The 27,580-nt window shown below is 38.9% G+C and overlaps 1 protein-coding gene across 1 annotated transcript in view; it reads right to left on the bottom strand.

Annotated features, from left to right (window-relative positions):
• LOC306870862 (serine/threonine-protein kinase PAK 3) overlaps positions 1–27,580 on the bottom strand; it is a gene marked incomplete at its 3' end in the record, with an annotated part of 285,953 nt that overhangs the window by 24,914 nt on the left and 233,459 nt on the right. The window contains exons 12-13 of the mRNA XM_079418334.1: positions 20,137–20,236; positions 19,799–19,995 (exon numbers count right to left, since the gene is read on the bottom strand). Coding sequence (XP_079274460.1) covers positions 19,799–19,995; positions 20,137–20,236 — 297 coding nt within the window. The remainder of the gene's footprint in view (positions 1–19,798; positions 19,996–20,136; positions 20,237–27,580) is intronic.

The following is a 27,580-nucleotide window of genomic DNA, read 5'->3' as shown; positions in this document are numbered from 1 at the left end:
AAATGAATTCATTTTCTATCCATGTGTGTATGTGATTTTAAAAAGCTGCAGCCCAGTTTTTGCATTCCATATATTTGAAAATTGTAAAATAAGATTCAAAACACTTCAAATAAATAAATATATAAATAAATAAATGTATACATACATGCACCAAACCTGCAATACACAAATATGGCTTCACCCTTTTTCCAATAAATCATCAAAATGGTAGCAATTTATTGAACGATGTGCAGAAAATGGTTGTGTTAAAGGCTTTTTTTTTTTTTTAAATAGCAATATTGTACACATACATGCAAAAAAAGGCTGAAGCCATATTTTTGTATTCCAGGTTTGGTTTGGTGCTTGTATGTATGCATTTATTTATTTGAAGAATTTTGAATCTTATTTTACAGTATTGCAGTTTAACATTTTGACAATGCAACACTATTGTACATCTACATGGTTTTAGTTTTGTCTTGCTATCAAATGCAAAACAAGTGTTACAAGTAACACTTCCTGCACATTGTTAAACGTGTTTATTTTTTTTTAAATGTACGCGTGTGACTAAAAAAGCTGCAGCCCTGTGCTTGTATTTTTTTTTTTTTATTTAAAAATGGCTTGACTTGATTAGTTTCTTTTCTATTTTACTTATGAAGCTCAACTTTTTGATAGTACAACACTAATATTGTACATGTACATGCTGTTTAAAACAAAACAAAAAAGCCTTTATCAAGAATTTTCAGCACATTTTTCAATGATGTACCATTTTGATGTTTTAGTGGAAAAAAGCCTTATTTTTGTATTCCAGGTTTGGCGCTTGTATTTAACATTTGTTTAATGAATTGTTACCATTTTGATGTTTTGGTATGAAAAAAAAGCTGAAGCCCTGTTTTGTTCCAATTTTGGTGCTACAAAAGCTATTGAATATACTCGTTGTTTACCTGAGGTAAAATAAAACATGTTTGGTTTGTACAAGTGCTTCATTTATTGGACCATATTTATTGCTTTAGAAGACTGCATTGGTCTGGTAATGGATAATGATCCTTTAATATATTTTATCATAACTAGTGATTATGTATAAAACCAATACAGATCAATACAAATTTTAAGTGATAAAACAGGAGGAGATGCTATGGAAGGAACGGTATGCTAAAGTTTTACAGAAATTGCTGTATAAACATTAACGGAAAAGTAGGTAATTGGCACTGAGGGTGTACTGTAAGTTTACAGAATTTTCTGTTTTTGATTTGAAGGAAACGTCCGTAATTTCAACAGAAAATGTCCTGGTAATTTTCTGCTTGTACATTATTCGTTTTTTTACGGATTTCGTTTTTACAGTGTACCAAGACAAACAATTTTTTCAGCGGATTAACTTGCACAGATTAATTGTTCAAATCAAGACTAGCAATGTGCTCTAATAAAGTAAATAAAGTCAATTTTGATTTCATGCGGACTTTGAAGCACGTCAGGCTTCATCCCAAAGAGGCATATTGCTAATAACATACACCTTGTTTTAGATTTATTAGACTACGATGAACTGATTAGAGAGTAAATTTTTATTTTGTTTGTAAATTTTTATAAAGCCTTCAACTCCCTTGAACATGATTTTATTTTCCAATCCCTGTATAAATTTGGTTTTGGTGATTTCTTTTGCAAAATGGTACAGACTTTATATAAAAATAGCAAATGCTCAATTAATCTTAAATTTGGAGTTTCTCCAAGGTTTGTTGTGTCTAGAGGGGTTCGCCAGGGCTGCCCTAGTATCACCTTACTTGTTCTTAATAGCTGCTCAACTTCTTTTTAATGTTTTATAACAGCATATTTGTGTACAGCAGCCCAACAGCCGTTACCGGGGAAACCTCTAGTTCTCCCGCTTTAAAGCGCCTCCTGCTGGCAGAGAATGAATGTGCATTTTTAATAAATCCGTCTGATTTACGCAGCAAACATATCTTGCTTATGAAAAAAATTATCTACTCTAGAGGGACTTAACTATTGTTATTGATTCTATTTGGATGTCTACCGGAAGTTAAGTTAGGGCCACAAAAGCCTTAACATATTTCTTCTACATAGTGGAGTCACTTAAATAGTATTGAGGGGTAGCTAATATTTGTGGGAAGTAATTTACAAAGATCAGAATTACACTTTGTAAAAAGTAGTATAAAAGCAGGGTCACAGTTTGATTATAAGTAAAATCACGTTGAGAGACACAATTAAAAGAATCTGGGTTACAGCGTCAACTGTTTAAACGGGTAGATTCACCTTATACCTGAAGAGGGCGCTACATAAAGTGGGGGCTCATCCGGGATTGATTACTGCTGAAATACTGCTTTAAAGTTAGTGCAAAGAAAATATTCTGCTTGGAGGAAAGCTGAGGTTCAGGTGAGTCAGAAGAAAATGGATGTTGATGATCCTTTCTCACAAACTAAACTGGATGACTGGTGTCAGAAAGCAATAGTTGATCAGAAACATGCAGTGGTACTTTTGGGAGTGCCAGTTGATTTGGAGGTGGCACACATTGAGAAAACTGTCCAAGTAGTCAAAGCTTTGGGAAGAGTGAGAGTCAGGGATTATAAAGAAGGGCCAACACCAGGATTTCTACTTGTGCTATGCGAGTGCAAAGAAGTTGTTGATCCTTCTCGCCTACCTGGAGAACTAATACCTGAAGGGGGTGGGAAGCCTTGGAAGATGGTTACAGCAAAAAGTGCTGAGTCACCGCCTGATGGGTTTGCTGAGAAATTATTAACTAGCTCCAATGCAGGGTCTCCAGAAGCAATAATCCGTGCAGTGGGTGAGCTGTTGGAAAAGACCTCGAAACCTGTCAGTGATGGAAGTGCATACCGACGCTTGAGAATCTTCTCAGCTACAGTTCCTTCTCCAACAGGGGAAGAAGCCTTGGAGACCTGGATGGATCAAGCCAGAATGATGGTCACGGAATGTGAATGTTCAGAGAAGGAGAAGCGTCGGCGTATCATTGAAAGCCTAAAGGGTTCCGCCCTAGATGTTGTGAAGTCTATCAGATTTGCTAACTCAGATGCAACTTCTCTTCAGTATCTTGAGGCATTGGAGGGTGCTTTTGGAACTCCTGAAACAGGAGAAGATTTATATTTTGGTTTCAGGATGTTGAGGCAGGATCCTGGTGAAGCACTTTCTGATTTCTTGAAGAGAATGGAGAAATCTCTAACAAGAGTAGCGCAAAAAGGTGGGTTGCCTGGGCACAATATTGATAGAACAAGAATTGAGCAGCTAACTCGAGGAGCTGTCGAATCAGACTTGTTGTTACTTCAATTGCGACAGAGAGAGACGAGAGAATCCACCTACGTTTTTAGCGCTCCTAAATGAGATCAGGGAGGCTGAAGAAAGTGAAGTTGCCAGACACAGTCTGAGTCCCACTGTAAAACCTGTCCCTCGACCACGCCAGAAACTTTCTGGTTTGGCTGCAGTGAGAGAATTGAAGGCTGAGATTCAAGAGCTGCGGACAAAAGTAACAGAGGGTCCTTCTAAAGTACCTGTGGCAGAGTTGATGTTGGAGCCAAAGCCTGTACCAAGTAGGAGAGGAGGTGACACACCAGCAGACTCGGAAGTACACTCTCTAAGGAGGCAGGTACAAAGACTAGAAGAGCAGCTGGTTTCGCTGAGTGTCAGACAGTCATTACAGTTATCAAAAGAGCCACAACCACCTGAGCAGGCTGTTGCGTCCGTGAAACCCAGATTTGAAGGCACTAAAGAAGATTACTTCTGCTACAAATGTGGGGAAGATGGCCACATCGCTCCAAGGTGCAAAGCTACTGAAAATTACAGCCTGGTGATACAGAAGCTTGTACGATCGTTACGAAAGGCCAGCAGTGAAAGAATGGATCAGAGTGGTAAACTCGCTGGGGATGCAACCAGTTTCTCCCAGAAAAGCCAGACAGTTGTGGTTGAGAAGAGTAGCCTTCCTGCAGGGTTGGTGGGTCCGACTCTGACAATCACTATGAAGATCAATGGACAGTCCTGTGAAGCCTTACTAGATAGTGGGTCTCAGGTCACTATCATCTTTGAGTCATGGTACTCTAAATATCTGTCTTCAGTGCCCATTTTGCCTCTTTCCGGCCTGTCTATTTGGGGCCTTAGTACAGCCAGTTACCCCTACAAGGGTTATGTCTTGGTAGATGTTTCCTTTCCGGCGTCTGTCATGGGTGTGGAAGAGACTGTTTCCATCCTTGCACTGGTTTGTCCTGAACCTGAGGGCCCTGAACAAGTACCTGTGATTGTTGGGACAAATGCAAGTTTTTTCCAACGTTTGATTGGACTTAACACCGGTGGTCTGGAGACAGATGTTGCACATGCTTTAAGAATTCAACTTCACAATGCAGAACTAATTTCACCTACAAAACTTGTGGAGGAAAAAGCTGTTGACATACCCACTGGGGAACTGAAGTGGGCCGGACCGGATGCCTGCGTCATACCATCAAGAGGAGAGATGTATGCTGTTTGTACAGTCGAGTCACAACAACCATTGGAGAAGGAAATGTTCATGGTAGAATCCCCTTCAGATGAGATACTGCCTGCTGGACTGTTTATTCTACCAGTTGTACTGCCCATTTCAGCTGTGGAGGAGAACAAAGTCAAGGTGCTGATTAAGAATGAGACGTGCAAAGATATAACCATCCCATTTGGAACAGTCATGGCTCATATGTTTCATACCGATACAGTGACTGCAGCATCTCATGTCTCATCGAAACCCAAGAGGATTGATCCAAAGCTGTTTGATTTCAGTAAGTCGGCAATTCCAAAACAGTGGGAAGATCGACTCCGCCAGAAACTGTCTGAGAGAGGTAAAGTTTTTTCTGTAGAGGAATGGGATGTGGGATTGGCGAAGGACGTTAACCCTCTGAGCCCGACAAACGCGAATACGCGTTTTGGGGCAGATTTTCCTGATAAGGAAGAAATGAGCTTGAATTACTCTGCCATTTTTGATCGTTCAGATAAGAGCAATACACCATTCGAATCTGTAAGGGGTCTATTTTTATATCGCCACCTGCACCAGGACACCGAGTACGGCACGCAGAAGGGGGAAAAAAGGATTAGAGCACCTAATAGGGCGAGGACATCACACCACGAGCTTCCACATTGTTTGCACTTTCACATTGTTCAATAAATTCACCCTCTGGGGAATTTACCTCACCTGCCCGGCTGTGTGGTCCTTCTGCCCGTTACAATATATATAGATGCTCCTGATATAAACATGCTCACAAATGGTTTTTTCTCTTTTTTTGGTTGTTTGTAATTTATTGAATCAGACACCTGCACCACAGATGATGAATCCTGCTGACTTTCAGTCTCTTCAAACTTTCTCTTTTCCTCTGAGAGCGCTGCACCAACATCAACAGTTTCTTCTTGAATCCATGGAAAGTAGCAGAAACACTTAAATAACATGTAAATATCAGGTCTGATTTATTTGTTTCACTTGTTGAACAGAATCTGTTGCAGGAACGAGTCAAAGTCTGTTCACATCTCTGTGGTTAGATCAGTGTGCACAATAATGTGTCTTTGACCTTCATTATGTATGTTTTGATTATACTGTGTTGTAAATAAAATAACAAATAATTGAAAAAACCCATTTTTTCAGTCTCCTCACCAGTGGCGGTTCTACATTAAATTGCTCCCCGGGCGAGACTCCCTCCCCCAAAAAAAATAACATGACAAAACTTCACATTTTGTACACACCACACGTTTTATTGTAGTAATACTATGTCATTCCGTAACAGACCAATTTTTGCAAAAAAAATAAATAAATAAACTGCTCATAACTTAAATATACTCTGTACAAACCAATATTATTTAAGAAAAAATATTTTAAATTATTAAGAATAATATACATATAAAATATAGAATAAATCACACTAAAGAAAATTAAATTATTTCACTGCAGAACAGAAAACACAAACTGAAACTAAAATCTGACATTTCTGGCCTTTCTAGATGCAAAGTCATCAATAATGGCATCATATGAGATATGCTCCCCTACTGAATGATTAATGCTTATGACAGCAAGGCCAGTGAGCCGTTCCTGAGACATGGTTGACCTCAGGTATGTCTTGATTAACTTCAGTTTGGAAAAGCTCCTCTCTGCTTGAACCACAGTCACTGGCAGGGTAAGTGCAATCCTGAGAGCAGTCCAAAAGTTGGGGTAGATCTCAGATAGATCCTTATCGTGCATGAAAGTGATAAGCTCAAGGAGGCTCATGGTTTTTGATGGCAGGTGAGGGAAGTTCTTGATTTCCTGCAAAAGCTCTCTACTGTCCAAATCAGAATGCCCTTCGAAGTGCAGTGTGGTACCCAGTGCATTGCACTGCTCTGCCAGCTCCTCATCTGCAAGACTAGGGAAATTTGTCAAAACCCCAAATTTGTTTTCCACATTTTCCAATGTGGTAAATCTCTCCGCGATGGCTGACAGGGCTGCATCAAGAACAACATTGAAGAATCCAATCTCCAACTTCCTAAGGGCATCACTGAAAGGCTCATCATGTGCTTCATATGAGAAGTGGCGCTTTGTGGACCTCAGCCATTTTTGTTTCAAAACAGCTTCCACATTCATTTCTTCACAAATGTCTTTGGCCGCCATCTGTGCAGTCACAAAGCCACTTGCCCTGTAGCTCTGGAGACCTTGCTCAGTCTTCTTCAAAAGATTCACAGCTAGGTCGACATGCATATTTGGAGACTGCATGAGTTTGCTGACATGCTGTATTGCAGATAGCATGTCATACCAAACAACCGTGCAGATGCTGAAGCGGTACGACCCCACCTCCTCAGACAAAGACTGGGCCTCAGCCTTTATAGCAGGGTCTTTGGTGTTGTCTCTCACCTCAATTAAAGCCTCTCTCACAGCAGCTCCGTGGTACCTCATGGGCTCAACGCTCTTGACCTTGCTCTCCCACCTTGTTTCTGCCCACATCTTTAAGGTGATGCTCACATGGTTCTTCAGAATGGACCATCTTTGGGAGGAGGCTGAAAATAATGTGTAAAGCTTTTGCAGTACACCAAAATAGCTCATAGCATCCACAGATCCCTTAGCAGCATCACACACAACTAAATTTAATGTATGCGCCCCACATGGCACAAACAGAGCTCTGGGATTCTTTTCTAAGAGCCTGGCTTGAACTCCCTTATTTTTGCCCTTCATGTTTGCCCCGTTGTCATATGATTGTCCTCTGCAGTCGTCAAAAGGAATTCCCAACTCCTCAAGTCTTGTCAGGATCATGGATGCCAAGTGCTGCCCTGTGGACTCCTCTGCCTTCAAAAATCCCATGAAATGTTCCCTGATATGGGGCTTCTCCATCAGTGACACCACTCTAATGACCACTGACAACTGTTCTATGTGGCTTATATCTGGAGTGCAGTCCAGAATTATTGAAAAAAACTTTGCCTGCTTGATGTCATCCACTATATCAGATATGATTTTGCTGCTTAACAAATCAATCAGCTCATTCTGCACATGATGCCCTAGGTAGCTGTTGTGACTTGCTGTTCCTCTTTCGACACGGTTAAGGTGATCTTTCATAATGGGATCAAACTTGGCCATAAGTTCGACCTCTTTGAGAAAATTCCCATTTGATGGTGTGAACAGTGTTTCTGTGTGTCCCCTTAGAGCCAAATTTCGAACCGCCAGTGACTGTACAATTGCAGTGAGACGTGTCAGCACTGCTCTCTATCTCACCCTCTCAGCCTCAAGTAGTGCCTCCTCCTGCTTATCAATAGTTTGTCCACTTCTTAACCTCACTGCCAGTTCCTTCCATGCTCTCATGCAATTGAGATGTTCTGGACTGTTTTCATGTGATGTGAGGTGAGTGCTCGCATGTTTCCAATTTGCCATTCCTGAAATTGTTAAATGAATGTTCCTCTTGGAAAACAATTTGCAGCAGAAGCAAAAGAGGCTGTTGTTCTTCATGGAATATATCAGCCAACTTCTTGCCATCTTTTCACCACTAACTAATGTCTTTTTAAAATATTGGTGATGGCAACTTCGTCCATCACTCTCATTCCTCTGGAAAACAAAGTCAGTTGGCAACCTACTTGGTCCTCTGCGAACCAGCTCAGTCCGAATCCTGTCAGTCAGAGGTGAGGGCCAGTTAGCAGGGTCAGTTGACAGAGGCTCATCCTCAGCAGTGGGGCTGAGTGGGGGTTCAGCTCCAGGCATTTCTATAAGACAACATAGTGGCACATTACTCAAAAAACATAGCAGTGGAACATAACACATAGGCATATTCAGAAATGATCAAAAATGTTAAAATTACATTAAATTGTAGTTGTCTTGTAGCCTAGGCATACCCCCTTCACACACACACACACACACACAGAGAGAGAGAGAGAGAGAGAGAGAGAGAGAGAGATGCAAAAACCCACCTGCAGGCTTATGCTGGGTAGAAGTAGAGGCAAAGATGTCTTCATCCTCAATATTAGATGTTTGTGGAGACATATGACTTGCTGAGGACACAGATGGTAGCTCATCCTGAAGAGCAGAGTCCTGTGTAGTGGGGGAGATAGGTGGCTCATCCTGACAAGTGGCAGAGGATGCTCCAAAATATTTTAGAAGTGCCCCTAAAACAGGACGCAGTTGAAATTGACATCAAAAGACTGTTGGCTACAATATTACTCTTAAAAATTGCAAATTTAAATAAACATGCCCTAACATGTATACAATATAATCTAATCTAAGGGCGGAACAATTAGCTCCTTGGTTAATTTACTGCCTCAAATTATATGCTTTGTCACGTAACAGAGTTATAGCAAATGGAAAATGTTTGTCTTTTACACTATCTACACATATGTAAATTACACTGGCTATTTACAGTAGCCAACACAAACAATGGAAATCAATAATATCTGTACTTGCAACAGTTTTGTTGCAAAGCATAATTTTGTGGTTAAATTTAATTAGATCTCGTGTTGTATACACTGCTGAAAAAATAATAGAACCCTGCCCAAAAATAACAGAAAATGTAATGGATTTAATGGTTATAATGGGAATTGTATTGGTTTTAATGGTAAGTATAACAGTGTCTGCTGGTATATGATGGATTCTATTGGTGTGTGGGATGGTAAATCCTATTGGAAAAGTGCCCAAAACACACTACAATAAGGAATTTTGTAATAGTTTCACTGGAAAAAAGTTAATGGTTCACAATGGTATTTAATAGAAACCATTAGAATTTCTGTGATGGTTTGTATATTAGGCTTTTACTGTTTTTTTTTTTTTTTTTTAGCAAGGTAAGCATAGCATGCATCATAAGCAAGAAGGCTAACAAACCTAAGAGTTAACGTTATACCACTAATTAACACAATGACATGAATACCTTAATCATACAGGGAGAATATTGTTGCATACCTTTATCTTTTGCCCGTTTCTCCTCATCTTCTTTTCTTTTTTTCCTAAATTGGGCACCTGACAGCTTTGGCCTTTTTCTCTCCATCGCTGTGTTTACTAAGTAATCGGCAATCAACAGATTTCCCATCCCCCAACGCTGTCACTCACGACCAGAAGTCAAGACTAAACCAATTCACCTCCACATCATAATCGTTTTTTATAACCTATTTTTATTAGCCATTTCACACAATTAAATAAATAAAAAAAAATGTGCAAATTATTGGTCTGTTTAAAATATTTTGAATGAAATGTGCGTTATTTGTAAGAAAGTCAGGTGTCACTGACATAGTTTTGCCCCCCTCCTTGTCCGCCTCATTTGGGAGAGGTGAACTGTACTCTGCGCACCCCCCCCCCCCCCCGCCTGACGCCCCTCATCCCCTCCCCTCTCCGCTCGCTCAGCTTCTGTGCGGCTCCTTCAGCAGCAGGGGCGGCGCAGGTATCATAGATAATAGAAAACCGCTTAGCGGCACAGATGATTTTTTTTTTTCCTCCAAGTTCGTGTGCCGCCCCCCACGTGTCATGAAAAAATGCCGCCCCAGGCGGCTGCCCCGTTCGCCCATGCCTAAAACCGCCACTGCTCCTCACACTCTCTTACCTGCCTCAGTCTCAGTCACACTGATGGCCCATTAGCAGCTTTAGGGGAGGGCCCTTTGTCTCTCAGGTGAAAATCACTTAATATTCAAGCCTATTACCACTCCCTCGCATATTGGCTTTCAATCACAAAACATGTCTTTAAAAATTTAAATCAATATATTGTTTTCTGTGAATGAGTAAGCTGAATAATTTTCACATAATTGTGAAGTAAATATTCTAGCCTACAAGATCTGGTTCTCAAAAGTCTTCAAAATTTTAGTTTTTCACTAACCACGCATAAACGTTGTTTTCTCAAAAAAATAATCATGTACATAAATGCTGCTAACATAACATTGTAGCCCATTTTGTGCTGTTTACAGTGTTATTAGACTTTAGCCATTTATATTTTTATAAGCAACTGAAAAAAGCACAAATGTCAGGGCATGTCGAAAGTTCTCCAGGCCCCCAAAACACCCTCAGGGCCCAGAGGGTCAAGCATTATATTCGTCTGAGTGACTCTAAACCCTTTAGAGAAAGATCTCGGCGTATTGCTCCAGCTGATATTGACGATGTCTGCAGACACCTCAAAGATCTGTTAGCCGCCAGGATTATCAAAGAGTCTCGAAGTCTGTACGCCTCCCCAATTGTGATCGTTCATTAAAAGAATGGGGAAATCCGCATGTGTATCGATTATCATACACTGAACAGAAGAACGCTTCCAGATCAGTACACTACCCCCCATATAGATGATGCGTTGGACTGTGTTGCAGGAAGTAAATGGTTTTCAGTCCTGGACCTTCGGAGTGGCTATTACCAGATAGCCATGGCCGACGAGGATAAGGAGAAGACAGCTTTCATATGTCCTTTGGGATTCTATGAGTTTGAGAGGATGCCGCAGGGGGTTAGTGGAGCGCCTGCGACATTCCAAAGACTTATGGAGCGTGCAGTGGGAGACATGCATCTGCTAGAAGTGATAGTGTACCTCGATGATATTATTGTGATTGGCTCCACTCTTGAAGAACACGAGCGAAGGCTTTTGAAAGTCTTAGACCGCTTGGAGGAGTATGGGTTGAAAGTCTCCCTTGACAAGTGCCAGCTCTGTATGACACAAGTCAAATATGTGGGCCATATTGTCTCCTATAAGGTTGTTGCTCCTGACCCAGAGAAAATAGCAGCAGTTGCTACGTGGACGATGCCTACAGATGTCAAAGCTTTAAGATCATTCCTTGGATTCTGTGGATTCTACCAACGGTTTGTCAAAAACTACTCTGCAATTGTGCGACCCCTGACAGAACTTACCAAAGGGTATCCTCCAACCAAAGGGGGTGAAAAGGGCCCCTTTGAAGAGAAATACTTCAAAGAGTCAGAGCCGTTTGTGAGCGATGGAGCAAAGATTGCACTGAAGCCTTTAAAACCATCATCCACTGCCTCACTCATGCTCCCGTCCTGGCATTCGCTGACCCCACCAAGACCTATATCCTACATGTGGACGCAAGCTGGAATGACTTAGGAGCAGTATTGAATCAAGAGTATCCAGAGGGTCTCCGGCCAGTTGCTTATTCCAGTAGGAAACTGAGTGCCACAGAGCAAAGATATCCCACTCATCAACTGGAGTTCTTGGCACTGAAGTGGGCGGTAATTGATAAGTTTCATGACTATCTTTATGGGGTGAAATTTATAGTAAAAACTGACAATAATCCTGTCACATGTGTCCTTACTACAGCTAAGCTTAACGCAACCGATGTGTTGTCGCCTTACCCCTTGGATGTTGAGTCATCTGATATATGGACAGAGATACCACAGTCAGGAGTGAAAGCAATCTGTCAGAGGGTAGCAAGTGACAACAATGAGGAGTCCTCTACCAGACTGGTCAATCAGTTAGGAGCCAATTCTGCTGTTGTTCCACCCATTTATGCATATATCACACAGCTTGAGCTAGGGAATCTCAAAGAGCTGATGCATACTGACCTCAAGTTGGCACAAGACAAAGATCCACTTATTGGACCTGTAAAGTTAGCTTTGGAGCAGGGAAAGGTACTTTGTACAAGTTCTAGTCCGCAAATGGCTCTTTTGCTGAGGCAAGTTTCTAAACTGGTGATCCAGAATGAGCTACTGTACAGAATATCTAAAAATTCCTATGATAAGGGGAAAAAACAGCTTGTCTTATCTGAACAATTCCATCAGCAAGTAATGTATTCCTTACATGATGATGCAGGACATCTAGGTATCGAGCGGACCACAGAACTTGTGAAGGACAGGTTTTACTGGCCTCAAATGACTTCTGAGGTTGAAAAGTATGTCAAAAGCTGTGGAAGATGCATAGCCAGAAAGACATTACCTCAGAAACGTGCCCCACTGAGTAACATCACTAGTAGTGGGCCGATGGAATTAATATGTATTATTTCCTGTCAGTTGAGCCAGATTCTAAAGGTGTTGCTAATGTCCTGGTTGTCACTGACCACTTTACACACTATGACCAAGCTTACCCTGCCAAGGATCAAAAAGCAGTGACTGTTACGAAGATTCTCTGGGAGAAGTTATTTTTGTATTACGGACTGCCAGCCCGGGTACATTGGGACCAAGGCAGAGATTTTGAAAGTAAGCTAATAAAAGAACTCTTGGGCATGCTAGGGATAAAAAAAATCAAGCACAACACCTTACCACACTCAGGGAGACCCACAGACCCACAACCTGAACGATTTAATAGAATGCTCCTCTCCATGTTGGGTACTTTGGATGCTGCAGGAAAACACAAATGGAGCCAGCACATCGGCAAATTAGTACATGCATACAATTGTACTAAAAATGAGGCCACAGGGTACTCACCCTATTTTCTCTTATTTGGAAGAGAAGCCCGCTTGCCAATTTATTTGTGCTTTGGTACTTCTTCAGATGGAGGAGGAGGACAGACATACCAGAGGTATGTTGAAAACCTGAAGACAGATCTTCAGAAAGCCTATCGACTAGCTTCTGAGACCGCACTAAAAAATCATCAGAGGAACAAACGTCTCTATGATCAAAAGGTGAAATACCAGAACATAGAACCTGGAGACCGTGTGCTAATTCGAAATCTGAGTTTCACAGGAAAGCACAAGCTGGAGGACAGGTGGAATTCGGGCTTATAAGGAATGTATTTGCTACATTTGTGTAAGCAGTACACATCAAAACAGGCAGAATAAAAAAGCCGTACGTACCTTTATCATTGTAATAACTAGTCACAAACGCATCCACTGCTGAAATCCCAGTTTAGTTAGAGAGGTAAGGGTCCACAGAACAACATCCCAGCGAGCACTTTTAGTCCAGCAAAACAATAACGTTGTAATAAGGATGAATATTCCTTTGTTTACATTTCATTTCTTCAGAGAGTTATTGTTCGCGTCCGTTATGGAATAAATTACACTCAAAAACAGCGTCTTGGTGGTAAAAAAAACAACACGGTGTTGTAGCATACAGTTTTACAAACAGAATGAGACCGTCCACGGAAAAAAAAGTCTCAGAAAAGCGGAATATAGTTTATTTGAATTTGGCGCTCCCTCCTGCCAGCTCTGACACAGGCTATGAGCACAGATGAAAGCCCAGGGTGTCTTCTTTCCAAAGATATCTAATTTGTTTGTGTAAGCACACTTTGTCACGAACTGTTACCATTTTAATTTAGGTAGGTTATTTTCACCTGCGAGGCCCCAAATGGGGGCGAATGTTAAGAGGTTAAGCTACGATGAACTGGGCCAACCCAGTGAAAGACCTGTAACAGTGGTACACAGAGGAATAGTTATCCATCTGCCAAATTCTTCAAAGGTTGAAATTTTACCCTCCAGAAAGGTATTCCTATATACCTAAATGTGCCAGGTGTACTAGAATATGCGTAGATTCTGAGAATAGACTCATTATTCATATTTAAAATCTGTGTACTCATGGGGGCATGAGAATCTCAGATGGGGGAGGATGTAACCCTGGGTTAATTTCTATTTCTGTAGAATAATACTTTAATATTATTATTTATTTGCATTTATTTATTTGTATTTTTTCTTGTGACAAAGTATTATGGGAAATAATGTATTTGTTCAGACATGTTTGTGTCAACAAGTTGTGTTTGATTTAATGTTATTGGTTAAAAAGCGACTTAATCCCGCCTAATGTCAAGTAGGGCAACTGTGATTGGCCAGCGAGGTTGTCAGTCAGGGGAGAGTGAGAAACGAGTTGGAGAAAAAAGGTGCGTAGGTGATGTTGTCGGCATGAGAACAGAGAATGTGCCACTTTATCTGTGAATAACGTAGTCTGAACTCTATTGTTTGAAGTGTTACTCAGAATCGTATTTCTGTTGTGAAGTCAACACGACGCCACAAAGAAGTCAACGCGACGCGATTTTGGAGAAATGCTGTTTTAACGCTTGATCGCTATTGTAGTAAACGAGACTAAGGTGGATCGCCGGTGAGAAACTTAAATCAGGTTTAATATTTAAATCAGCGCCTGTAAGAGAGTTATAGGTGATCAGAGCGATCGCCAAAGACTGTTACTGCATCGACTGAGAGGTCCCTTGAGGAAATCCAGATAGCGCTCCTAGTCGCCGAGTGGTTAGGGGTTCCTCTGACATCGCAGGAGTGTCACGGAGTTTGCCGACTTATCACAGCCTCACGTGGACTGATCTGACGGGTGACGGAATCCTTGAACTTTTTCCAAGTTCATTCAGGTACACTTGTTTGTTTTATTTGTGCTCTTAGAGAGTGAAGCGGCCATTTTACGTTTTACTCTGCCTCAACACACTCAAGCGACGTTTCAGGCCTGCAACAGGGGTTTGGATTGTGTGTGTGAGTAAGTGTGGTGGGCCCACATTAAGCTATATTTCCATTTCTGAACAATATTGTGTTTAATACTCAGTGATTCATTGAAAGTATATAAGTAAAGGGCTACATTTGTATTTCTAACTAAATCTAAAGTCTGTTACATATTGTATTTCTATTTTAAGTCTTCCAAGGGACACTGTTATATTGGTTCACACTTACTGGAGGTAAATTTGTATTTCTGAAGGGAAAGAACTGAAGTTTAATTTGGATTCAGTAAAAAACCTCTAATTTGATATTTGTGTAAAAGTTTAACCCTTGAAGTGGGTTGGTGTGGAAAGGAAAAAAAGAGAGTCAATTAAGCACTGTATTTGAAGGTAAAAGTTTATTTATAAATTGAGAGACCAGACTCGTCTTTGATTCCCTTTGTTTACTTTTCTTTGGAATAAATTTATGTATTTCTGCTACATAGTGGAGTCACTTAAATAGTATTGAGGGGTAGCTAATATTTGTGGGAAGAAATTTACAAAGATCAGAATTACACTTTGTAAAAAGTAGTATAAAAGCAGGGTCACAGTTTGATTTTAAGTAAAATCACGTCGAGAGACACAATTAAAAGAATCTGGGTTACAGCGTCAACTGTTTGAACGGGTAGATTCACTTAATACCTGAAGAGGGCGCTACACGCAGTAACGTTTATGTTGTTGCCGCTAAAAGCGTCTATGAAGATGATTCTCAACTGTTATAACGTGATTTGATATATTTTTCTTTATGCAAAATGTGTGTAAAGTATCCATAAACGGGTTTTCTCATTATATACAATGCATCTATAATCTAACTCTAATTTGCATATTAATGTATTTTTTGGGGCAACATGTAATGAAAAAAGAAGTGTAATAATGGGAGTAATAATTGACAAGATTTTCATGATGATATATAATATTTCATAGGAATATTGAAATATAATTTCCTTCCCTATTCATTTGTTGTGTCTCCCAAAATGCATAATAAACATGCTTTTAGTCCTGATATCGTCATATGAGGACATGTATGAAATCAACGTCCTCTTTCATAACAGGAAGTCATATTTTGATTTGAAACCCCCTAATATTTTCCTGAGAAATTGATTTATATCACACAGTTTTACAAAATTAGTCAGATATAAATGATAATTACAAAATATTATCATATTTCCATAAGAGTCCATAAGAGTGTCACTAAATTAATATCAGACATTTTTGAAGACCAAGGAGAGTGAGTGGTCATGGTGAAATATCAAAACATTTAATATCTCTGAAAAGCCCTGAATGTGCTCTGTACAGGACATCCAGTCTTAAAACTGTGGCATGTATACTCTCAGAAGTTGACTAAAATATAATGTCCTCATATGAGGATGCAGGGTCTGAGGCGGCTAAAAAATGACTTACAGATCCCTATCACGCTTGATCTTATTAATGTGTTCTCTAAAGCTTCTGGTCTATCTCTGAATTTAGATAAATGTGAATTTCTTCCTATAAAGTCTTGCTTTGCCCATTCTTATACAATATTCCTGTTAAGTCCAAAGTAAACTATTTAGGTGTAATCATTTGTAATGTAACATTTTGACCAATCAGACACAATTTTATGCATGCTTATGATGGATCACTAGTTAATATCACTCTAGCTGTATCATGTTTAGTCTATCAATTCGTCTTCGGATGATCTAATTGAGAGTGAATATTACATGTTGATGCAACATATTAGTGTCTTAAGAATTTTTAGAAGTTTGTGCATTAACCCATCTGAATTACCTATGCAAATTACCATGTCCAGAGACAAAGAATCGTAAAACTTTCCCTCCAAAAATCCAGGACTCCATTGGGTATTTGACACCCTAGAGGTGTGACCTGTATAGCAGATAAGCTCTCACTTCAGAGACGCCCAAGCAGTCTGCGGTTTTGTTAGATCCTAAGAGGATGTGAGCTAGAACTTTTTCTGGACCCTCTAAGTTTCTGTGCCAGGCCTTGCGGCCTTGTCTTTCCATTCAACCAAGCTCCTTGGACCTCAGCAGATCTCTTTCTTAGCTCTTTTTCCACTCACTTCTTGGAAGAACATTTCTACCTCAGAATGTCTTTGGAATTCATCACTCTTCATCCCGGAAGAACGTGATCGGGAGTCCAAAACTTTGAAACCATTAAGACTTTCATCTGAGACTGCATTCCGGACACTCAACCCAACCAAAGGCAGTGCAAGTATAACATTTAATTAAACGAAACAGAGGTTTAGTATAAGTTATAGACCCCATTATAATGGTGCTGATGGTTTTACTCAGGTGGTTAAATGACTTTCTCCATAACTGCATTCTCTGGTTTTCCTGATGGTTTCATCCATCAACTCTCATTAGCCCTTTCCCATGTATGAGTGATTGTATGTTTGTTTGTTAGTTTGTTTGTTTGTTAGACTAGTCTGCATTAGTTTAGTTAATAAAAGTACAATAAAAGTAAGGGGAAGTCGTGGCCTAATGGTTAGAGAGTCGGACTCGTAATCCAAAGGTTGCGGGTTCGAGTCTCAGGCCGGCAGGGATTGTAGGTGGGGGAAGTGAATGTCCAGTGCTCTCTCCACCCTCAATACCACGACTGAGGTGCCCTTGAGCAAGGCACCGAACCCCCAACTGCTCCCCGGGCGCCGCAGCATAAATGGCTGCCCACTGCTCCGGGTGTGTGTTCACAGTGTGTGTGTGTTCACTGCTGTGTGTGTGCACGTTGGATGGGTTAAATGCAGAGCACAAATTAGGGTGGCAGTATGTCACTTCAAAAGTTGTGTGCACAAAATACATGAGTTTCTGATTCTGCCTTGCATATTAAATGTCCTTTTACGATTTCGACCCTTGCTACATGCTCTAATGCATTAATAGGAAAGTATTTTCTGTGGCCAAGGAAATACCCTTTCTTAGCGTTGATACGAACTTACACTGAATGTTCGCTGGACGGACAGATCAGCTGATGGCAAATTTAATTCTGCGACAGTTATTACTGTCAGCCGATATAAATAATTGTAATTAATCATAATTAATTGTAATCATTTATATACAATTCCCTTTTGAGCTTATAAATTGTTACATAAAGATGATATTGCTAGATGTAAATTAAACTTCGATCCAGTAATCACTAAAAAAGATAGAAAAAGAAAAATAGAAAAAGTTGAATTCCTGGCTCCAAAGAGACCTGTTTTTACGAGGAAGAGCTCTCCTCGCCAAAGCAGAGGGTGTTTCCAAATTGACCTACCCTGCTCTCTCTTTGCATGTCGACAAATCAATTTGTGTAGAGGTTGAAAGAATGCTTTTTGACATTACGTCAAAAAATCTGTTGTCTTAAACTGCTTCGAACAGAGAGGTCTTCATTTTCTGTATTTCGATTCTTTAAATAATACATTTAAGATAAATTGGTTGAGGCAATTTTTGAATGATTCTGAATCCGTATGGACCACTAATCCCAATTATATATTTTTTTCTAAAGTTGGTGGTCTCCCCTTTCTATTGGTATGTAATTATAATTTTTCTAAATTGTCCATCAAATGTCCAAAAGCAGGTGCTTTTGGCCTGGTACTTAATTTACAAACACAATTTTAGGCCCCACAGGTACTTTATTTGGAATAACCAATATATTCGATACAAAAATAAAACTGTTTTCTTTTCAGATTGGTTTAATAATAATATTATTTTGGTTTCTCAACAAAATATGGAATATCTGTCACCCCTTGTGACTTTGCCATAGTGATTGATGTCATCCCCAGTGAAGTAATTGCTCTTTTAAAGAACTTAGCTGACTCTTTACCTTCTTGTATTTCTTAGACACATCCCTGTGAAACAGCAATAGTGAAGATTTGCTTTTTGTCCAGTCCCTCTCTCAGGAATGGAACGATTAGGCAGCTCTTTCAGAAAGACATAATTACTATCCCTTCTGTAATATCTTATTGGAGTAATTCATTTGAAGGTATTCCTTGGAAGAAAGTGTGGTCCTTAAATAATATTAATATATTCTTCACTATTGCTGTTTAACAGGGATGTGTCTAAGAAATACAAGAAGGTAAAGAGTCAGCTAAGTTTTTTAAAAGAGCAATTACTCCACTGGGGATGACATCAATCACTATGGCAAAGTCACGAGGGGTGACAGATATATATATATATATATAACTAATAAGGTTAAAGAGATATATTTTAAGTTACTACAGCGATTTTAACTTTATCTTTAAAAAAAAAAATGTTTCCTAAGATGCATCCTCTCTGCACCTTTTGCAGAGTGGAAGATGAGTCTGTATCTCATATTTTTTTGGGATTGTGTCCAACCTCTATTTTTTATTTTTTTTTCAGGTAAAGACCTGAAATGTTATTTGGATACTATATCCTCTTCCAGCAATGTCAAAGCCTTAAAATCTTATACACTATGCACAAAGTATAATATTTATGTTTTCTTATAACGTGCTATTGACTAGGTGTTGGGAGGGTGGGATTTAGCTTATTTTTTTTTTTTTCAAATTTAATTTATTGTAATTTATGTATTACCCCTGTCTTAATGTTTTGTTTTTTGGTTACTTTTCAAGATCTTTGTATATTGTTTATATCAAAACTATCTCTAGTTTTGTTATTATAATCTGTTTTGAGCTGTAAATGTGTTTTTGTTTTCCCTTTATGCATGTTCAATATTATTATTTTTTTAAATAAAGCACATATATTAAACATGCATTGCATACATTTAATTGAATCGTAGCGTTTGTTAATTCACAATACCATTATGCTTTATTATCAGTTTTAAATGGGTTTAATATATCATGCAGCCTTGGAAAATGGTCTAATAATGCGTTTCATGGATTCTCGTCTGTGAGATACCATTTCTGGTATTTAGCCGATTACTTGTTGTGGGCAAAATGAAATCGAGGATTATTTAAAATCGAATACTCAAATAGAATCGAGGAATCATTGCAGCCCTAATAGAAAGGCTAATAAGCTTCAGTTTGTTTGAATTACTGCATTTAGGATTGTTTTGAAGAAAAAAAAAATGAGTATGATCTTGCTTTATAAAGGTCTTACCCTGAGTGGGTTCTCATTCAGGTATGGTGGCTCTCCCTCCACCATTTCAATAGCCATGATACCCAGGGACCAGATGTCTACTTTGGGACCATAGGCTTTCCGGGTTACAACCTCTGGGGCCATCCAGTAGGGTGTGCCCACCATGGTGCTACGCTTGTTCTGCTCAGGTGTGATCTGAGCACAGAACCCAAAATCCGCTTTAGAAAGAGAGAGAAGGTTAAGATCTTGGACTTTGATGTATACCAGAACATCTCTAAAGAAATGTGAGTTGTGTTTGCAACACCAGTAATAAAAAAATAAAAAGGCAGTTTAATAGGTTTGGATTGTGTTTAACTTACTCAGTTTCACTGAACCGTCCATGCCCAGCAGAATGTTATCACTCTTGATATCTCTATGAATCACCTGATTAGAATGGAGGAAATCCAGAGCCTGTAGACACTGTGAAGTCACATCCAAAAAGAGTCAAGTCAGATCACATCTTCATAGTAATTCAGTCTGTGTCTATATATTAAGAGTGTAACAATAATAAGGGTGCAACCGTGCCATCATAAATTATGGTACACAAATTATGACGATATGCATCGAATGCTCAGAACGCTGGAGTTTTGTTCTGCATGCTCTGGAATAAGAGATTTGCTTGTTGTGGTAGTGAATGTTACCGGTATTACCTGGTGTTACCCGGTGTTCGGCCATATACCAAATACATTACTTGCCAACTGCAATACTGACCCCACTGTCATTTTGACAAAGATATAGAAAAAAAAATAGTTCAATTGTATTGTACAGACGTTACAATTGTAAACTGAAAGCATCTGCTCTGCTCCAAACAGCACATGCTGCAAGCCTCAGCACAATGCAGCGGGAGTCAGATTTCACTGATCATGTTAAGAGAGAGTGAGAGAGGTGCTTTTAGTGAGAGCGCTCCAAATGTATTCAAGCATGAAGGTGTATGCAGCAAAAATGCTGAATGGAGGATTAGGTTTTCAAGTGAAATGTAAAAGTAAAGTAAACTGCTTTTTAAACCAGAGGAGCTGAACATAATGGTTCCCTTTCGAGATTGGTTCTCTCGACATTGCGTCATAGCTGATGCTAAGAGGAAAACTCCCTTTCTCCTAGAATAATGAAGCCCTACTGAATGGCACAGTGTGCATCGTGCCAGCCAATGACATTCAAGATCATGAAAAAAGAGAGGGCATTCCCGCTATATAAATCGCCACTGACATCGCTGTATTACAATCTTTCTTCTTCATGACACCTACTTGAGCCACTATTTGACATTAATCAATGCCTCATCAAAGTGGATTATTTTATTATAACCTTTGTTTAACCAGGTAAGTCAGTTGAGAACCAGTTCTCATTTACAATAACGACCTGGCCAAGAGGCAGCATAAAAAGCAGGTACAAAACAATAAAGACATTACACAGTTACAAATAACAATTATAAACTGTGATATACAAGAACAAGCAAACAGCTAAAAACAAGTATAAGATCTTGTACTATTGACAGAATTAATTTTTTAAAGGAAGAGTGCGGAATGAATGAACTAAGCTTTAAGGTCTACTGAAGATAAGGTCTTTGTCTATGAGAATCAAGAGAAGGCCATTTCAATAAAGAATACAAGTGGCAATGGTGAGTGTTAAATGAAGCTCCAGTCACAAAGCGGATTGCAGCGTAGTAAATAACATACAGTTCATGAAGGAGAGCTTTCGAAGCAGACCTGTAAACTACATCACCATAATCCAAAATTGGGAGCACTGTCATTTTAACCAGAAGCTGTTTTGAAGAATGTGTAAAAGAAGATTTGTTATGACAAAGAAAACCAATACGAGTTTTAATCTTTGTGAGCAGTACATTTATGTGCGTTTCAAATGACAGTTTGCAATCGAGCCAGATACCAAGATATTTGTAGCATTCTCAGAGCCATCCAATGAGAAAATTTTAGGCGGATGCTCAACGTGGTCGATTTCTGTTAAAAACCATACATTTTGTTTTATTTGTATTTAAAACTAAATGAAGACTAGAGAAAGCACATTCAATGCGAGTAAAACTGGCCTGCAATAAAGATAATGCAGTAGTCAAGGAAGAACTTAATGTATAAATAAGTGTCATCAGCATATGATTCTCGTACATGAGAATCACCTGCAGCAAGGGCAATGTCATTAACATAAATATTAAAAAGTATAGGCCCCAATATGCTTCCTTGTGGGACTCCTTTAAATAGAGGCAGGGGATCTGACAAAAGCCCCTCCACCCTCTCTGATTGTAAACGACCAGAACAGTAACTCTTGAACAGGCTAAACAGCTCACAGAGAGTCCTATACCTCTTAGCCTATCCATCAATATTTCATGGTCCACAGAGTCAAAAGCCTTTGCCAGATAAATGAATGCAGAGAGAGATTAAAAATGCAAGAGAGAATTTAAAAATTCAAGTGATAGGCGCTGTGATAATATAAGATGCTTTCTTTAAAAATAATGGGTCTAATTCATCCAATCCAGCAGAATTATGAATATCCAGGTTGAGCAATTCACCAAGTACACCAAGGGGGGCCTAAGGCAGATGAATGAATCCCCAGTCAACACGTGAGATCATGCGATGATCACAGTGACATCACACAATCCTCATACTGTGATCCTCACAGTGTGAGTAGTATGTGAGCTCAGTATGAATTCATACTGCAATCCTCACAGTGTAATATGTGAGCTCATTATGAATTCAATTTTGAGCAGGTTGTAAGGAGGCAGTTTAAATATCGTTCACTGGGGATAAGATCTTCTACATCTTGGATAAGATTCCTAAAAGTTTCGCACCTACAGCACACATTACATACATTGATGCAGAAACGCTGATGTTCTACATGTCTAAAGAATATAGAGATAAACTGCTTATTAGCTCATTGATATCGTGTAACAACTTAAAATATAGCCTAATCTGCATGCACAATCAACTCTAGTACTATAGTACAATTTATTTACATTTCTCTACATAAATGATTTTGTATTGGTATTTTTTAAGATTTATGGTCACACTTTATATTAGGTGGCCTTAACTACTATGTACTTACATCAAAAAATAAGTACAATGTACTTATTGTGTTCATACTGTATTGCAAAACACTATTGCTGCTATTGAGGTGGGATACGGGTAAGGTTAGGGATGGGTTTGGTGGCATGGGTAGGTTTAAGGGTGGGTTAAGGTGTAAGGGATGGGTCAACAGTGTAATTATAAATGTAATTACAGAAATCAATTACAGATGTAATTACATATAGGTATTTTAAAAATATAAGTACAATGTAAAAACATGTATGTGCATTGTACCAAATGATTAATTTAAATGTAAGTACATAGTAGTTAAGGCCACCTAATATAAAGTGGGACCAGATTTATTTTTGGCAGTTTTATTTTTGGCTTTATTATGATAAGACAGTTTAAATCTGACAAGAGAAGTGGAAAGAGAAAGGGGCGTGGGATCGGGAAAGGTCCTCGAGCCGGGATTGTTGGTGCGCTGCCCACGCGGCTATCGGTGATGACAACAATTTGAAGGTTTTAATAAAATGTTATTTATCAACGAATCAACGAACGGGTCAGCAAATTTCGGCTGTGCGCCTTGCGTCATCAGCCCGGAACTAAAATTAGATTCAGTTCGGTTACTTCCTATGAATGAACAGGCTTAAAGAACAATTTGTTCAGGAATCGAACATTACTATAGTGATTTACATTTGTGTCAGAGTCTTTCGACCGTGGAATTGCTGTTTTGTTCTTGAGCAATGGTGAGTGGTTTCTTTATTTGCTATTCACATACGCTGATATGATATTATAATGCCAACATGCACTGTGGCCTGGCCCCATGTTATCAAATTAGCCAGTTACACGTGTTAGCCAGGTACATGCATGTGAACCAGCCATCTTGCCAGCTCAGCCAGGAACACACTACGACTGTAAGACTGATTATGAATGTAATTTGATACTTACAATGGATCACACCCAAACGCGTCAGAGTCAGTAACGTTCAGTTGGTGTTTACAGTCAGCATTTACAGTTGCATGCGAAAGTTTGGGAAACCCTTGCAGAATCTGTGAAAATTTGAATAATTTTAACAAAATAAGAGAGATCATGCAAAATGCATGTTATTTTTTATGTAGTACTGTCCTGAGTAAGATATTTTCAATAAAAGATGTTTACATGTAGTCCACAAGACAAAAAAATTGCTGAAATTATTAAAATAACCCCATTCAAAAGTTTGGGAACCCTTGGTTCTTAATACTGTGTGGTTACCTGGATGATCTACAACTGTTTTTTTTGTTTTGTGATGGTTGTTCATGAGTCCCTTGTTTGTTCTGAACAGTTAAACTGAGCACTGTTCTTCAGAAAAATCCTCCAGGTCCTGCAGAATCTTCAGTTTTCCAACATCTTTTGCATATTTGAACCCTTTACAGCAGTGACTGTATGATTTTGAGATACACCTTTTTACACTGAGGATGATTGAGGGACTCAAACACAACAATTAAAAAAGGTTCAAACATTCACTGATGCTCCAGAAGGAAACACGATGCATTAAGAGCCGGGGGTGAAAACTGTAGTAATTAATCAGAATCATTATTCTAATTTTAGCTTTTAGGGAATCACTCTTAAGATTCGATATTTATATGATTAATTGAGATTAATCAGAATGTCCAACTTATACCTTGTTAACGATACCTTATTAACGACTTGTCCAGCAAGTATTAAAATCAGCACGTTTATCTTTTAACCATTGTGTTTATCTCATTCGCGGCCAACGATAAAACAAACCAAATAGTTAACTTTAGTTATCAAGCTCCTGAGCGTAGGTAACGCGATCTTTTGGCAAGTAATTAAGATTTGACAAATCACATAGCAACAGACATGAGATTTCTTAATAGAATCAAAGTTTATTTCACTACTCTAACACAATACTAAGCTAAGCAACACAAAACAAAAGATGTAAACAACACACATTCGTTGCAATGGATTGTTTTGATCTGAAGAGAGTCTTAGGTTCTAATGCTCGTTTTCAACCTGAGGGAAATCACACACGGAGGGAACTCTTGTATCTTTACTCTTAAAAGATAAATACAACCAGTTTCTGCAGATTTATGAGATTTTGCCTTACTTTTGCCTTCAGTTGAATTCAGCTTTTTTTTTAGTTCGAGACGGACCATGCGCGGCTTGGGAGGTCCTCGTCACGAGGGTACTCTTCAGTGGTTCGTTGGCTTCGTTCTGACTTGGTAACGCTCTCAGGAAGTCGTTTCAGTTCCTTAGCTTCAGATGTTAAAGTTCTCTCGAAGTTTAACTGAGTCTTGATCGCTGTTGCAATGCTCGGCTGTGATGTTAGTGGCAAGAAGCGCTTTGCAGCGCATGAGCAAACGAGAGACGAGCGAGTTGAGCTTAAGCTTCTCTTTTCAATTTCCAACAACAACCTCTTTTTCAGTTGTTGCATCTGTTTTTAAAGGGCCGATTTGGCATCTGCCCACGGGCGCCTGACCCAATTGGATTCTTCCTGTGGGGCGTTTGATCCAATCGCAAGAGTTTCTGTAGGGCGGAGCTCCGCCCCGCACAGCCTTTTGTTTTTCTATGCATACATTGTCCGTTCAGTTATTTTATCACATTAAGAACTTATTGACAGCAGATTTATATTCATATTATGATCATACCTTGCAGAGAAAAGATCATTTTCATTCACACCACATTATTACTCATGAAATCAGCTTTTATCTGAAACCAAACACCTACGTTTTTGATATGCACAAAAATACATATATCCTTTGTATTCATTACGCGGTTAAAGCCATAGATGAAACAATCCTTAATTCTCAATAACCACATAAATCATGTGAAAATGAACAACTAGTGATCAGGAATATTATGCCTCAAAAGATTACAACAATATCATAAGTTCACTAACACAACAAGTCTTTTTAAATGACCTGAGAACAACCTTAATATATATTGTGAATATATTGTAGATATTGTCTGGAATATATTGCTTTAATAGCAGAAACAATAATAATAATCGTCCTCTTTAAAATCCTTGAGCAAAGCATTTTGCTCTAGTGTCTATTAGGGAGCAAAAACGTGCTAATAACACTGGAATGTGCTAATAACACAAGGTCATAGGAAGGTCACTTTCGTGGAGATCTGGAGATTTTCTTAGTTGGACGTTGATCGTAAAAGTCTTCTTCAGCGATTACTTTTCTTGAATTACTGCAAACTTAATGGAGAGAGTGGTTAGGGAGTATGTGGCGCCACTTTGGTTCAGACGCCGAAGTCTTTGTCCCATTTGACTTTATGATATAACCAGCCAAGCATTTAAAGTTGCTCTTCTCTTAAAAGCATCCAGATGTCTTTTAAAATATATTCTGGGTTTTAGGGGTCTCCTGGGACCAGAGGATTTATGGCAGGAGAGCTTTGATTTTTGCTCAAGAATGTTGAAGTTGAATGCAGTGTGTATGTTCGGTTTGGGACCCAAGCACTACAAAACATTTTGAATTTGAAGATCAAGGTAAATTGTACTTAATTTGTCTTCCAGGTAACATGCAAGTAGCTTCTGTTGCTTCCGAAGGGCAGTACTAAATGGAAAAAAATATATATTTCTACAAAATAAAAAAAATTTGGACATCTTCATTCTGTTCAAAAGTTTTCACCCCCGGCTCTTAATGCATCGTGTTTCCTTCTGGAGCATCAGTGAATGTTTGAACCTTTTTTTAATTGTTGTGTTTGAGTCCCTCAATCATCCTCAGTGTGAAAAGGTGGATTTCAAAATCATACAATCACTGCTGGAAAGGGTTCAAATATGCAAAAGATGTTGGAAAACTTTCTGCAGGACCTGGAGGATTTTTCTGAAGAACAGTGCTCAGTTTAACTGTTCAGAACAAACAAGGGACTCATGAATAACCATCAGAAAACAAAAAAACAGTTGTAGATCATCCAGGTAACCACACACAGTATTAAGAACCAAGGGTTCCCAAACTTTTGAATGGGGTTATTTTAATAATTTCAGCATTTGTTTTTGTCTTGTGGACTACATGTAAACATCTTTTATTGAAAATATCTTACGCAGGACAGTGCTATATAAAAAATAACATGCATTTTGCTTCATCTCTCTTATTTTGTTAAAATTATTCACATTTTCACAGATTCTGCAAGGGTTTCCCAAACTTTTGCATGCAACTGTAAAATCACAAGTGTGTTCAGTTCAGTCTTACAAAGTTTCAGCTAGCCTTTAAGTGTGTCCCTGGCTTTAGTGCACTATTTATGATTTGTGATACTTCCCAAATCATATCATTACTAGACTATATTACTAACTCGGGATCATATTTCAGTAACTATACTTTGTGGAAGCACAGATGCGTGATTTGTTTCATATTTTTATGAACTAATAGCTATTTTCACCAGTTAAGTTGTTAGCAACTGATTGCAATTACATATTGTTCTCTGTGTTTCAGGATGTCAAGTCTTTCTAAGGGGACAAAGAAATCGAAGTTATGAATTGAAAAGGAGTCACCAAAACAACACCAGGAGCAGAATGTATCTGTCAAATTGAAATGTTTGTGCCAACACCAAACTGAAAATAAAAAATAAACAAGGAAACTGAATTGTAGAAATAATTTGAAGGAAATAAAAGATGAAATTCATGTGTGTGATATTACTGACCAATATTAGCGAACTTTTAGATAACAGTTAACACACTAAACTAAAATAATGAGTTTAACACAAAGATATGATATAAAGCAGTGAATGAAGAGGTATCATATCGATCACAAGT

This window comes from Barbus barbus (genome assembly GCF_936440315.1).
Source record: "Barbus barbus genome assembly, chromosome: 6".
Classification (NCBI taxonomy): domain Eukaryota; kingdom Metazoa; phylum Chordata; class Actinopteri; order Cypriniformes; family Cyprinidae; genus Barbus; species Barbus barbus.
The sequence above is the reverse complement of the archived record's forward strand: the minus strand, read 5'-3'. Positions and strand labels throughout refer to the sequence as shown.